At 47.0% G+C, this 12,367-nt stretch overlaps 1 protein-coding gene across 1 annotated transcript in view; it reads right to left on the reverse strand.

The window, feature by feature from the left end:
* The window catches only part of LOC144769592 (uncharacterized), a 241,086-nt gene extending 229,442 nt beyond the window's left edge, over positions 1–11,644 (reverse strand). Inside the window, exon 1 of the mRNA XM_078653749.1 lies at positions 6,772–11,644. Within this exon, the coding sequence (XP_078509875.1) occupies positions 6,772–11,561 (4,790 nt within the window). The 5' untranslated portion in view covers positions 11,562–11,644. The remainder of the gene's footprint in view (positions 1–6,771) is intronic.
* Between the last annotated feature and the right edge of the window lie 723 nt (positions 11,645–12,367).

Below are 12,367 nucleotides of genomic sequence, written 5' to 3' on the forward strand. Positions count from 1 at the left end.
TGCATATACTGTTCCTTTGCCGTGCCTATGCGCGGCCAAGGAGACATTGGATTGTTCCGGCCTGCAAAAACTGAGGGTTTTCACATTGTTTGCAGGCGTACAGGATCTTTAAAACAGATTTATCCGGTATGATTGGTTTTGCCATAGCCAAATTCTTCGAAAGTGTATGGCACAAGAGAAGACATCTACTAATTGGGGATGATGGATAACTGTTAAAACTGGAATATCTCTTGGTTTTTAACCCCTTGCAGTTGGTTGTTTTTAATGGATATTTACTAAAAATGGAACATGTGTTTTTTTTATTTCTTACAGATGCTTGATTTTAATGTATTATTCATTGTATCACTAAGCTGTTTTGTATCTTTTATGACATTTTGTCGAAATAAAGATGGATGGTGATGATGATGTAATATATGAGGTCACAGTCAGCTTAAGTAACTATAACTGCTGAATTTCACAGGTTTTGTACAAGGGAAATTTGAGCCTAACTATACCCTCCATGTAACCTTTGTAGTTTTGTTTTTATATATCAACATAAGGGCTAGTCACAGTTTTATTTGCTTATGTTTTGTGTGTAGCATCTTAAAAAATTAACAGTGAGTTAAGTGTTCTGACAGAAGTTTAGTTACAAAACTCCCAGCCCTCTTATAAATAAAGCTGTGTGTGGGGGAACTACTCTTTTCATAATCCATATATCACAGCCAACTAACCAGACATTCCCATTTATCATATAGTTACACCACCTCTTCAGTTCAATACATTTTGATCTGTCCAGTGACTACATTTTGTGCATTTATTATGCCTTCACATAAGAGCGAAAAGCAGATTAAAAACCAAAATAAAATGTGCTTTGCATTGCAAAATCTCCACAAAAATACACTTTAAGCTAACCTAAAAAATTGTGTGAATATTTACTGAACTACAGAGATGGTTTATAATGTATGGAATTGTTTGTGCAGTATACATCAAGTAAGCGAGATCTACATCTGACAACTATTCACACTACAATGTCTTTAATAGGTTATATGTTTACGGTGCTGATCGTCTCTTATGCAGAAGACACACAGTTTATTGTGTTGCTATCACAGAACAAGGACCAGGAAGCTATACTTTTCTCCGAATGTTTAAAAGAGGTAGCATACTGGATGTCGAATCACTGCCTCAAGTTAAACTGGAACAAAACGGAGGTACTGATTGTAGGCAATATGACATCCATATGGTCAACCGCGTTGTAACCTGATTCACTAGGCTAACTACATACCCCAAAAGCAGAAATGAAAAACCTCGGAGTCTGGTTTGACTCAGAGTTGACAATTGAGAGCCAAATTCGGAAGGTAGCGGGAAAATGCTATGGGGCCTTGAAAATTCTGCAGAAAGTCCTAAATCTCTTACCATCTAATGCCAGGAAAACCATAGTACATTCAATAATAACCTCCCAATTGGATTATGGGAATATACTATATCTTGGAGCTACAAAAAAGTGTCTGTCCAAATTGCAGATGTGTCAGAATGCGAAGGCTCGTTTGGTACTCGGCCTTCCGAGAAGATCTAACACGAAGAAAGCCTTGACAGCTCTCCACTGGCTGCCAGTGGAAAATTGAGTAGTGTTTAAGGTAATGTGCCATTGCCACCGCATCCTACTAAAGAAAGGCCCAAGATATCTCCACACAACCACTTGACCAAGACCAAGATGGCTATTAACACTGACACCGGGGTCAAAGCAATATTAATTAACGCACATTCCTTAGTGAAGCACGGTATTGAGTTAGCTGAGTTTATAGAGAGTCATCAGATAGATATCGCCTTTATAACAGACTTGGGCAGATGCAGCATCAGACCCGGATCTGCTATTAGCACTTCCTACCCACTACAGCATGATTAGAGCTGATGGAAAGAACAAGCGGGGAGGGGGGCTTGCAATCATCGCCAGAGAAGGCTTGAGAATAATGGGAGGTGTGAGCAATGGTTCACTTGATTGTGAAACTCTGCCTTTCCAGATAAAACAAGCATTGGCATTGCCAATAGGTCTCGCTTGTGGGACCTTATAAGTATTTAGTTTTGCAGCACAATATCCTTGGTGCAACAAGGATATTGTGCTGCAAAACTAAATACTTATAAGGTCCCACAAGCGAGACCTATTGGCAATGCCAATGCTTGTTCCTCCTGTTTTGCACCGTTTGCTCCTCTTGTATTTTGTTTGCTCACAATTGTCACTTTTGATTCATGTGACTTAACGTTTGCTTTTGTAATTTGTTCACTTGTAATTTTCTCCTCATGTATCATTACTGTTCCTATTGTGAAGCGCTCTGAAGCCTTCGGGTAAAGTCCGCGCTATAAAAAAACGCATAAATAAATAAAATAAACAGTGCACAGAATGTATCCCGCAGGCAGCAGCAGAGTATAGTGTGTGCACGGCGCTAGCGCGGACTCGAGTGTGCCCTGAGGCAGGACAGACAGACTGTACCTCGCAGGCAGCAGCAGAGTACAGCGTGTGCACGGCGCTAGCGCGGACTGGAAATCTCCAGTGCTGGAAGGATCAGATGTAATCCCTATGAAGAGGGGGGGGGGGCTACTGGGTACGGTAATAATGGGGCGGTGGGGGAAGCGTTTATACAGAAGGCACATGACAAAGGGGTTTGGGCGCAGACAAAGAAAAGTTAGAGAGAAAGGAAAATGATGAACGAACACGACAATACAGAGTGAAAGGGAAAGAGAACAAATGGAAGCAAATGGTGGGGGCCTGATGAAGGAGGGGGTGCGAGGGATGAGGGAACACGGCCTGGGGGAAGCTGGCTGGGGAGGGGGAGGAGAAATGCAAGGAAGGATGTGTGCCGGCCGGCCGGCCATCCAAGAATAATTAGGGGAGGAGAAGCCGAGAAGCCGCAGAGCGCACGCTGGGCGAAGCCCTTTGATGTGCTGTGCGGCAAATGCAATTACGAGGGAGGGAGGCTGATGCGCGTTCGTGTTTGATCACGTGGTTCACGTGAACTTCATGAAAACGCCAGCAAAAAGCTGGTGGTTTCATGAGGATTTTGGCTACTTGAATTCTCGCTCGCTCGATCGCGAGACCTAAAAATCAATAATAATTATACATTTAAAGGGCTTCTCTTATATCGCCCTCCAAAAGCGCGAGCTTGGTTGATGGAAAATATTAGTCCTTTTCTGGAAGATACTAAAAACAGTTCAGATTACAAAGTTTTAGGAGATTTTAACTTTCACCTGGAAAGGGAAGATGACAACAACATTACAGCATTCATTGATGGAATGGCCAGTTTTTCCCCGAGGCAGATGGTTAAACAAGGGACACACAATGCAGGCCATACACTGGATGGAATTTTCACCTCTAATAATAGGATAGAAGCGTCGGAAGTCATCCCAGTGACTTGGTCAGATCATCAAGCCATTATATTTAAAATACGGGATACCCAGCAACCAATGACTCCAACAACAACTCCGGGCACAGTTGTATATCAGGACTGGAGTAAAATCAATTCTTCAAACTTTCAGACTCCATTAATAACAACAAAAACGAATCTGGAATTAGGTGTCAATAATATGGTCAATAAAGTAAACTCTTGGATCAAAACAGCGGTAGACACAGCAGTCCCTAAAAAGAGGCTACGATCAAAAAGGAAAAGGCCATCTGAGCCCTGGTTCACTAACAAACTCGGAGAACAGAAAAAAGTATGTAGGAGATTTGAAAGGGTATGGAGAATTGACTACGCTGAGGCAAGGAAAAGAGAATATGCAATTACTCTATCAGATTACAAAAAAATGATTGTCGAGGAGAAAAGTAAATATTTTACTCAAAAAATCCTGCAATCTAAAAACTCCAGCAAGGAGCTGTTTAATACAATGAAAAAACGAGTTAAGCTCGCAGGGAATCTAAAGAACATAGAGAACCCGGAATTCTGCAATATTCTAGGAGAATTTTTCACCAACAAAGTGGAGGCAGTATATAAAACTTTTAGAGATAGCATAAATAGACCCGGGGAGATAAAAACGCCAGGGATATATTGGTCAGCCACCGACACAACTTTCTCTTTTCTCCCACCTACTGAGGATCAGATCATCCAAGTAGTAAATATAAAGGCAGGAGCTCCGTCAGATCCTTGCCTTCCTAAAATCTTTCATTTGTGTCCAGAGCTGATCAGTGAGCAACTTAGAATAGTCTCCCTAGAAATAATACAAACAGGCATGTTTCCAGAGTCATGGAAAATAGCTTTGGTTCGGCCTCTGTTAAAGAAAGCCAATATGGACCCGACAGAACCTAACAGCTATAGGCCAATATCGAGGATTCTCTTTTACGCCAAAGTGTTGGAAAAGCAGATTAACAGGCAGATCACATCCTTTATCGCAGAAGGAGAACTTTTAGATCATTCTCAGTATGGTTTTAGAGAGGGGCATGGAACCGAGACCGCCTTGGTGATGGCAGTAGAAGAATTAAGAAAAACACTGGATGAAGGAAAGAAGGCCGCCTTGATTTTGTTAGATCTATTGGCGGTCTTCGACACGGTCAACCATAAAATCCTGATTGGTAGACTTGAACTGGGATTTCAAGACAGTGCCACCAAATTACTGACATCATTTTTAACAAACAGAACATTTTTGGTAGAAATGGATTGGATGGTTTCCAAACCATTCGAGCTGCTATGTGGGGTGCCTCAGGGCTCATCCCTGAGCCCCACTCTTTAACATTTATGTGGGCCCATTGGCAGCAATCATTAGACAATGTGCCTTCTCGGTCATATCATATGCCGATGATACACAGGTGGTGATCTCAATATCAAACAACATTGAGGAGACGACTGAACGCTTTAATATCTGCATGCTACAGATTAACACATGGATGCAGAAAAATTGCCTCAAACTGAACGGCTACTAGACAGAGGTCTTGCTACTTGGTTCTAACATCTCCTTCTGGTCCCCAAGGTGGCGGCCGGCTGATCTGGGCGACTGCCCAGCACCAGTCTCAAAGGTTAGAAACCTGGGGGTAATATTTGACCAAAGACTGGCATTTGAAGGTCAAATTAACAAGCTTACCTCCACCTTCTGGGGTATTTTAAAAATTATCAGGAAGATCCGTCAGTTTATCCCTCTGGATACTTAAAAAACAGTGGTCACTGCATCGGCCATATCTCGATTGGACTACGGAAACACTTTATATGTGGGACTTCAGGCACAGCTCCTACTTAGACTCCAACGGATGCAGAATGCAGCGGCAAGATTAATCCTGGATATCCCTAAACATGAACCAGTAACAAATCGATTGAGGGATCTCCACTGGTTGCCAGTGGGGAAGAGAATTATATTTAAGGCTCAGTGTCTTGCATTTAAGGCACTACAGGGGAAAGGGCCTCTTTATCTGAGAACACATCTCAGGAAATACTGTCCTTCCAGAAACCTAAGATCAGCACAGGCACACTTATTGGTAGTCCCGAGGTACACAAGCAGGTACGCTGGGGGGGGGGCGGTTTATTGTTCGAACTGCTAAGGTATGGAACTCCCTTCCCTTAGAGATTAAAAATAGTAACTCCTTGATGTTGTTCAGAAGTCTGCTGAAAACCTGGCTGTTTAAAAACTAATAAGTTCACATAAAATAAAATCAGTTGGAATTTTAGCTCTAGGTTGTTTCAGCGCCAAGACGCCCTTGGGCATACGTTGCGCTTTACAAGATGTAAAATCAAATTAAATCAAACCTCTAATTACCAAATACATACCAAGGCGTAGCTTAAGATCGTTGGAAAAGGCTCTGGTGACTGTACCGACAATATTCAAAGCAGGAATGGGGGGGGGGGAGGGACGCTCATTCAGGTACCGTTCAGCTAAAATGTGGAACAGCCTACCGATGGATCTAAGAACAGAGCCATCCGAAAGCAGATTTTGTAGGCTGCTAAAGACATGGCTGTTTGTGCACCGGGACAAGGATAAGAATAGGTTAATGGCTATACGTCGCGGCAGCATCCACAATAGATCAAAGTCTAAACCAAAGATTAAAGGGCTTGTGTAGTGAGTGAAAAAAATCCCTCAAGCAATCCACAAAGCAATTGCCATATTAAAGACAATTCAGAAGGCCTCCCTAGTCAATGTATCTGCTGTTGAAAGTGCTCAACATTTGATGGCCACAGGGTCTGATAATAGCCAAGGTGACCCAGCATTCTGTTTCACAAAACTGAAAAATACAACCCCTGTACGCATCTTGGTAATAGCTATTGATAAAGCACTTGGTAGCATGGCAGGAGGGTTCTGTGATTATTTGCTGGAGCAGCAAGCAGTGAATGAACACACAAGAAATAGGACAGAGAGGGGACTGGTCAGTTATTCAAGAAAGACAGGAGGGAGGGTATGATATAGTCCATAGTCAAATACTGAAGAAATGCTGGTGGAATAGACAAGCGTTAGTATTTTCTGAAGGCAATTTTAGATACTGCCACAGCCTCTCAATCCAGTTTAAAGCCAACTTGCATTTTGCGCTAAGTAACCAGTAATCATAGCAACAAATATCATACAATGGTCATTTGACACTTTCCATGCGATTCTCGAAAGCTTAAAATGCTCCAAGCAGTCATGACTGTTATACACATAAGTGCAAGCAGATAAACCTTCCAAACAAATCTAATGTACTCAAGTGTCATCTTATCGCCATATAGCACCTCACACCTGAAATTAGACATCTTTAAACACCAGTCCTCACAAACTGTTCTTAGGACCCACACTTTGCTTCACATCATGACCTCTAACCGACTACAGCAAGTTCCCCACTTTTCTTACCTCTTTGAAACATCCATCAAGACTCCAGAGAAGATTTTCTCACCAAGCCTGAAAGATACCACCAAGGCATCTTCAATTATGTGATTCAAAGTGACCAGCACTTCGGAGCCTTGGGTCAAAGCAGTCAGGGGCCCATCTTGACACAATGGTACCACTTTTGAAGAGCCATCCTTGGAAAGTAGTGGTTCAGCTTGGGTCTGTGTGGCCATGACCAACGGCTCTTCATTATTTGATGGAGAATCTGTTAAAAGCTCATCCTGGTGAATTAATCCGTCATGGAGTAACGAAGCCTTCTTCAAAAGTCCATTCTGAGAAACTTGGGGAACGTCAATCAGAGATGCTGCATTAGTATAAATGAGAGCACCATCTTCAGTTAGCAGAGGACCATCGCTTTGTATGAGCGGTTTAACCAAGGTTTCTTTACAAGACAATGAGGACTGAGCCGCTAGTTCATCAGCAGTACACAGCAGACTGTCCCTGGAAGAATACTCTTCCGCTTTAGAAAACTCCTGGCTAGGGTACAACTCAGACTGGTGTGTAGCCATAACATCCTTTAAGGGCACTCGAGCAGGAACAACCTTGGGCGGTATACTAATCGGATGAACTGCTGAGGGCCCTTGGGCAAGATGCAATGGCAATCCAGCCAAGGCAATCTCCTTGGCTTTGTAAGTTGAAACCACCTCCAGCTCCCGGGCTGATACAAGTTCCATAGGCAATTGGTCAGGGTCAATCTCTAATGGAGCCACGGTTGGAGCAGCATTAAATAGTTCTTGTGCTAGAACAAAATCTGAGGGTACCAGGACCTGCTTAACACCCATCGACATCCCAACAGGGACAACCTTTAGAGGAATTTGGGAGAGGGAACCATCCACAGATGCCTGACCTGGGGGAAAATCAAAGGTCAACGATGCCTGCATCGGAGTATGTTCCAAAGATACCCTGCCTGGAGCAACCTCCGTAGACATCTGGACTGAGGCGTTGTCCGAGGGCACCCAAGGCTGGAGATCATCCATAGGCACAGAGGCAATCTCAGATGAAGTCTGACCCAGAGCTGCACCAGAAGGATTCGGAAGGAGAGCAATCTCAGCACTATGCTCACCCAGATCAACCTCTGAAGGTTTTTCATCCACAGCAACCTCTGAGTGAGCCTCAAACTGAGCAATCAGTAAGGGCAGAGAAGACCCGCCAGCGCACTGAAGATCCGCCCGGGCAACCACAGGCAGGGGATCTGCAGCAGGGGCAACTGCAGGCAGGGGAGCTGCAGCAGGGGCAACTGCAGGCAGGGGAGCTTCAGCAGGGGCAACTGCAGGCAGGGGAGCTTCAGCCAGGCAACCCTCAGTCACAGGAGCTTCAGCCGGGGAACCCCCAGCCAGGGGAGCTTCAGCCGGGGAACCCCCAGCCAGGGGAGCTTCAGCCAGGTAAACCGCAGCCAGGGGAGCTTCAGGCGGGGCAACCGCAGCCAAGGGAGCTTCAGGCGGGGCAACCGCAGCCAAGGGAGCTTCAGGCGGGGCAACCGCAGCCAAGGGAGCTTCAGGCGGGGCAACCGCAGCCAAGGGAGCTTCAGCCGGGGCAACCGCAGCCAAGGGAGCTTCAGCCGGGGCAACCGCAGCCAAGGGAGCTTCAGCCGGGGCAACCGCAGCCAAGGGAGCTTCAGCCGGGGCAACCGCAGCCAAGGGAGCTTCAGCCGGGGCAACCGCAGCCAAGGGAGCTTCAGCCGGGGCAACCGCAGCCAAGGGAGCTTCAGCCGGGGCAACCGCAGCCAAGGGAGCTTCAGCCGGGGCAACCGCAGCCAAGGGAGCTTCAGCCGGGGCAACCGCAGCCAAGGGAGCTGCAGCTGGGGCAACCGCGGCCAGGGGAGTTTCAACAGGGGAAACCACAGCCAGGGAAGCTTCAGCCAGGGGAACAGCAGGCAAGGGAACATCAACCAGGGCAACTACAGACAAGGGAATATCAGCCAGGGTAACTACAGACATGGGAACTTCAGCAGCTGCACCAGCAAGCATGGGAACTTCAGCCATGGCAATTCCAGGCAGGATAGCTTCAGCTGTGGCAACTGCGGGAAGGAGAGCTTCAGCCGGGACAACCTCCGACAGAGGGGTTTTGGCAAGAACAATTTCAGATATGGGGGTTTCTACAAAGGCAATTTCACACATGGGGGTTTCAGCAAAGACAGTTTCAGACATGTGTGTTTCAGCAAGGGCAATGTCTGACACGGGTGTTTCAGCAAGGGCAATGTCCGGCATGGGTGTTTCAGCAAGGGCAACGTCAGACATGGGGGTTTCAGCAAGGGCAACGTCAGACATGGGGGTTTCAGCAAGGGCAACGTCAGACATGGGGGTTTCAGCAAGTGCAACGTCAGACATGGGGGTTTCAGCAAGGGCAACGTCAGACATGGAGGTTTCAGCAAGGGCAACGTCAGACATGGAGGTTTCAGCAAGGGCAACGTCAGACATGGGGGTTTCAGCAAGGGCAACGTCAGACATGGGGGTTTCAGCAAGGGCAACGTCAGACATGGGGGTTTCAGCAAGGGCAACGTCTGACATGGGGGTTTCAGCAAGGGCAAAGTTAGAGATGGGGGTTTCAGCAAGGGCAACTTCAGATAAGGGAGCTTCTGAAAGGGCAACCTCAGCATGCAGATCAGCAGCCAGATTATGGGTATCGCCAGAAAAGGCAACCTCACCCAGAGGGTTCCCAGCCATGGCAATCTCAGCTTTGGAGGTCTCAGCTAAAGCAGTGTCAGCTGTGGGAGCCTCAGTCAGGGCGATCTCAGAGGTAGATGGAATTTCGTTCAGGAGGACCCAATGGGGCTTGTGCACATTGGTTATGGGGACCTTAAGCAGCGAAGACAAGTTGGAACCTTCCAAGGAAGTGGATGGTTCAGCAACTGAATCAAGCAATGATGGCATGTCTTTGGATGGAGTTACAGGAGAGGGGTTATCAACTCGATCTGTATGAACTGGGTCACCACCATCAACATCCATTGGAACTGGACATTCAGTCTGAATGTCAACTGTACAGGTATTCCTGACATTCATAGGAGAGGTCACAGCTTCAGAACCATCCCCAGCAAAGGTGCCCTCTACCAGGGAAGCAGAAATTGGAGAGGTGGAGGCTGTTGCCAGAGAATTAACAGAGGGATATTTCGCTAAGCGACTATTCAAATTTGAAACGGCCTCTGGACTATGCATAGACATGAATGCCTCATTCTCTGAGCAAGCACCAGTTCTCCAAGTTTTGGGCACAGGAATGTCCATGGGTGGGAAGGCCTCCACCGCAGGGACATCCCGGGATGGGGCCATATGATGCTGCATTGGAGAGAAAACTGTGGGGATTATCAACAATGATACATCTGTAGCCACATGGCCAGCCTGGCTGGAAGATTCAGCCAATGTGTCATCCATGGATAAGGTCCTGGGACTAGGTTTAGGTGACAAGTTATCAACATTTTGATTTCTCAATGGCATGGTTTCAACTGTGTTTAATGATGCCACCGGACAATCAAGGGTGGAAAATGCAGAGTAAGAATCAAGGGATAAGGGAAGTAAAGGGTCACCAGTAGAGGAGGGGATGGCGATGTCAGCCAAAGGCAAGGGAACGGTGGGCCCAATTACGAGGAAGGGAACAGCAGGGCCATCCACAGCAGAGGAACTTCTGTTCAACACCTCAGAAAGGGGAGTAGAGTTGCTGGGTAGCTGTCCCTCTACTACTGATGAAACATCACACTGGGAGCTGTCCTGTAGGATTTGCGCCCCAACCACAGGGCACAGTTGGTCTTGAAAATGACATGTTTGAAGCAACCCTGCAGTCGTATGGCTACAGAGTGCAGAAGAACCAGAGGGTGCACTTAAGGGGCTTTTCTTTTCTTGATCCTCCAGTGTGCAATCCTTGTGTGACAAGGTATTGCTTGATGAATGGCAGAGGTTCTCACCATCTTGCACTGACACTTGCAAAGCTTCAGCGAAAGGTAAAGGGCCATGAAGTGGTTCTCCCTGCGTCCCAACTCCTTTGAGTGCGGAGGACATAGACCTTTCTCTCACATCTATAGATGGGAGTGAGTGAGTAGGGAGTCGCCACTCTGGAGTCTGAGAATTCAGGGGGTCTATAATTGCCTCCTCCTGTTCCGAGGAATCAGAGAGTGTGGGCTTTCCATCATCTGATGAAACCCCATGCAGTGAAAGGAGAGCCTCCTCCGTGGTTGTAAGCCTTTCTTGTGGGTTGTGGAAGGGCCCAACACAGGCGGAAGTCCCTCTGAGAACACGAAGGGACCCCTCTTGGGTCAGAAACCTTTCTGGAGATGTGTGCAGGGGCCCCTCCTCAGCAGGAGACTCGGGCAAGGGCCCCTCGTGACACTGAACGTTTGAGAAACGCTGGGAGCGACATTCCAGAATAGAAGGCTCTCGCATGGAACACTCCTGAGCTGGACTATCTGGGGGAGTGTGAAGAGGGGTTACCTGAAGAGGTGACTCTGAAAGAAATGCCTTAGGAGAAAGCACCTCCAGAGGTGTACCGGGGGAAGCCTTTTGCGTTTGGTGTCTTACTAGCGTTGTATGGAGAGACAACTTTTGAGCTGTAGTCCCTGAAGGTGAGTGGAGGGGATCCTCCTGGGTTAAGAGCCCTGTATGTGCACTGTGAGCCCCCTCAAATACGGCAGCTGCTGAAGGGAGGTGCGGTGCCACTATCAACAGTTCCCCACTGCTCTGCGGACTGCACGGAGCCTGTTCCTCCCGCGCCCCCGGGGGCCCCAGCTTCGGCTCCGCCTCAGGTTCGGCCTCTCCTGCCGTAGCCGCCATTTTCTGTCTCGCTGCTTCCAGCGCCCGATCGATGCTCAGCCCGAACACTCCGCCCGCCTTCCGGCCCGCCCCCTAGGACGGCACTGGCTGGTCATTGGACTAATACGTTCATTTGTAATGCAGGAATGGACTGCAAAAACGTCCATCATAGGGCTTCCCGGGAGACTCCAACTTTTTATTGGATCACGAAATGTCAACCATTTAGAAGCCACGGTAATCTCAAGAAAAGCCTTACTCTCATTGGCTGTAGTAGAGCTTTTCGTTTTGATTGATGCTCTCACACATCCATCAGACGGAAGCGCTTTCCGTTGGTTAGCTTTGCTATCCATCCTGTAGCACAACCTAATAGGCGTGGAGCAAAAAGAGGTGCAGGGCGAGTCTCTGACAAGACACTGAAGAAGGACATGCACTTCAAGCTGTAGATGGTAATCAGAAGGCAGCCCTCTTAGAATGGTGGTTGTTTTAGAGTATGTGATCTTGTTTTACTAAGCAGAATCGATAGGTTAATTTGAATTTAGCAGGGCAGCTAATATATGGTAAAGGAAAGTTACAAATAATCTATTTCTGGTAGAATAAGTCGTAAAATAACTGTAAATGTGACGCTCAGAAAGGAGCGGGGTGAAACTCGGAGGAGTCGCGGCTCCCCATTATTGGAATCGTATGCAATCGGGTAACCACTGCGTTGCTTTTGTCATATTAGGGTCCACTTGAACTCGTTCGCGCTATCCATATGAGGGATATTTCCCTACGCACATGCGCATACACACACCGCGTTCTCCCGTACTACAATAAACGGAAGTAAGGAC

The sequence above is a fragment of the Lissotriton helveticus genome, chromosome 7 (genome assembly GCF_964261635.1).
Source record: "Lissotriton helveticus chromosome 7, aLisHel1.1, whole genome shotgun sequence".
Lineage (NCBI taxonomy): Eukaryota > Metazoa > Chordata > Amphibia > Caudata > Salamandridae > Lissotriton > Lissotriton helveticus.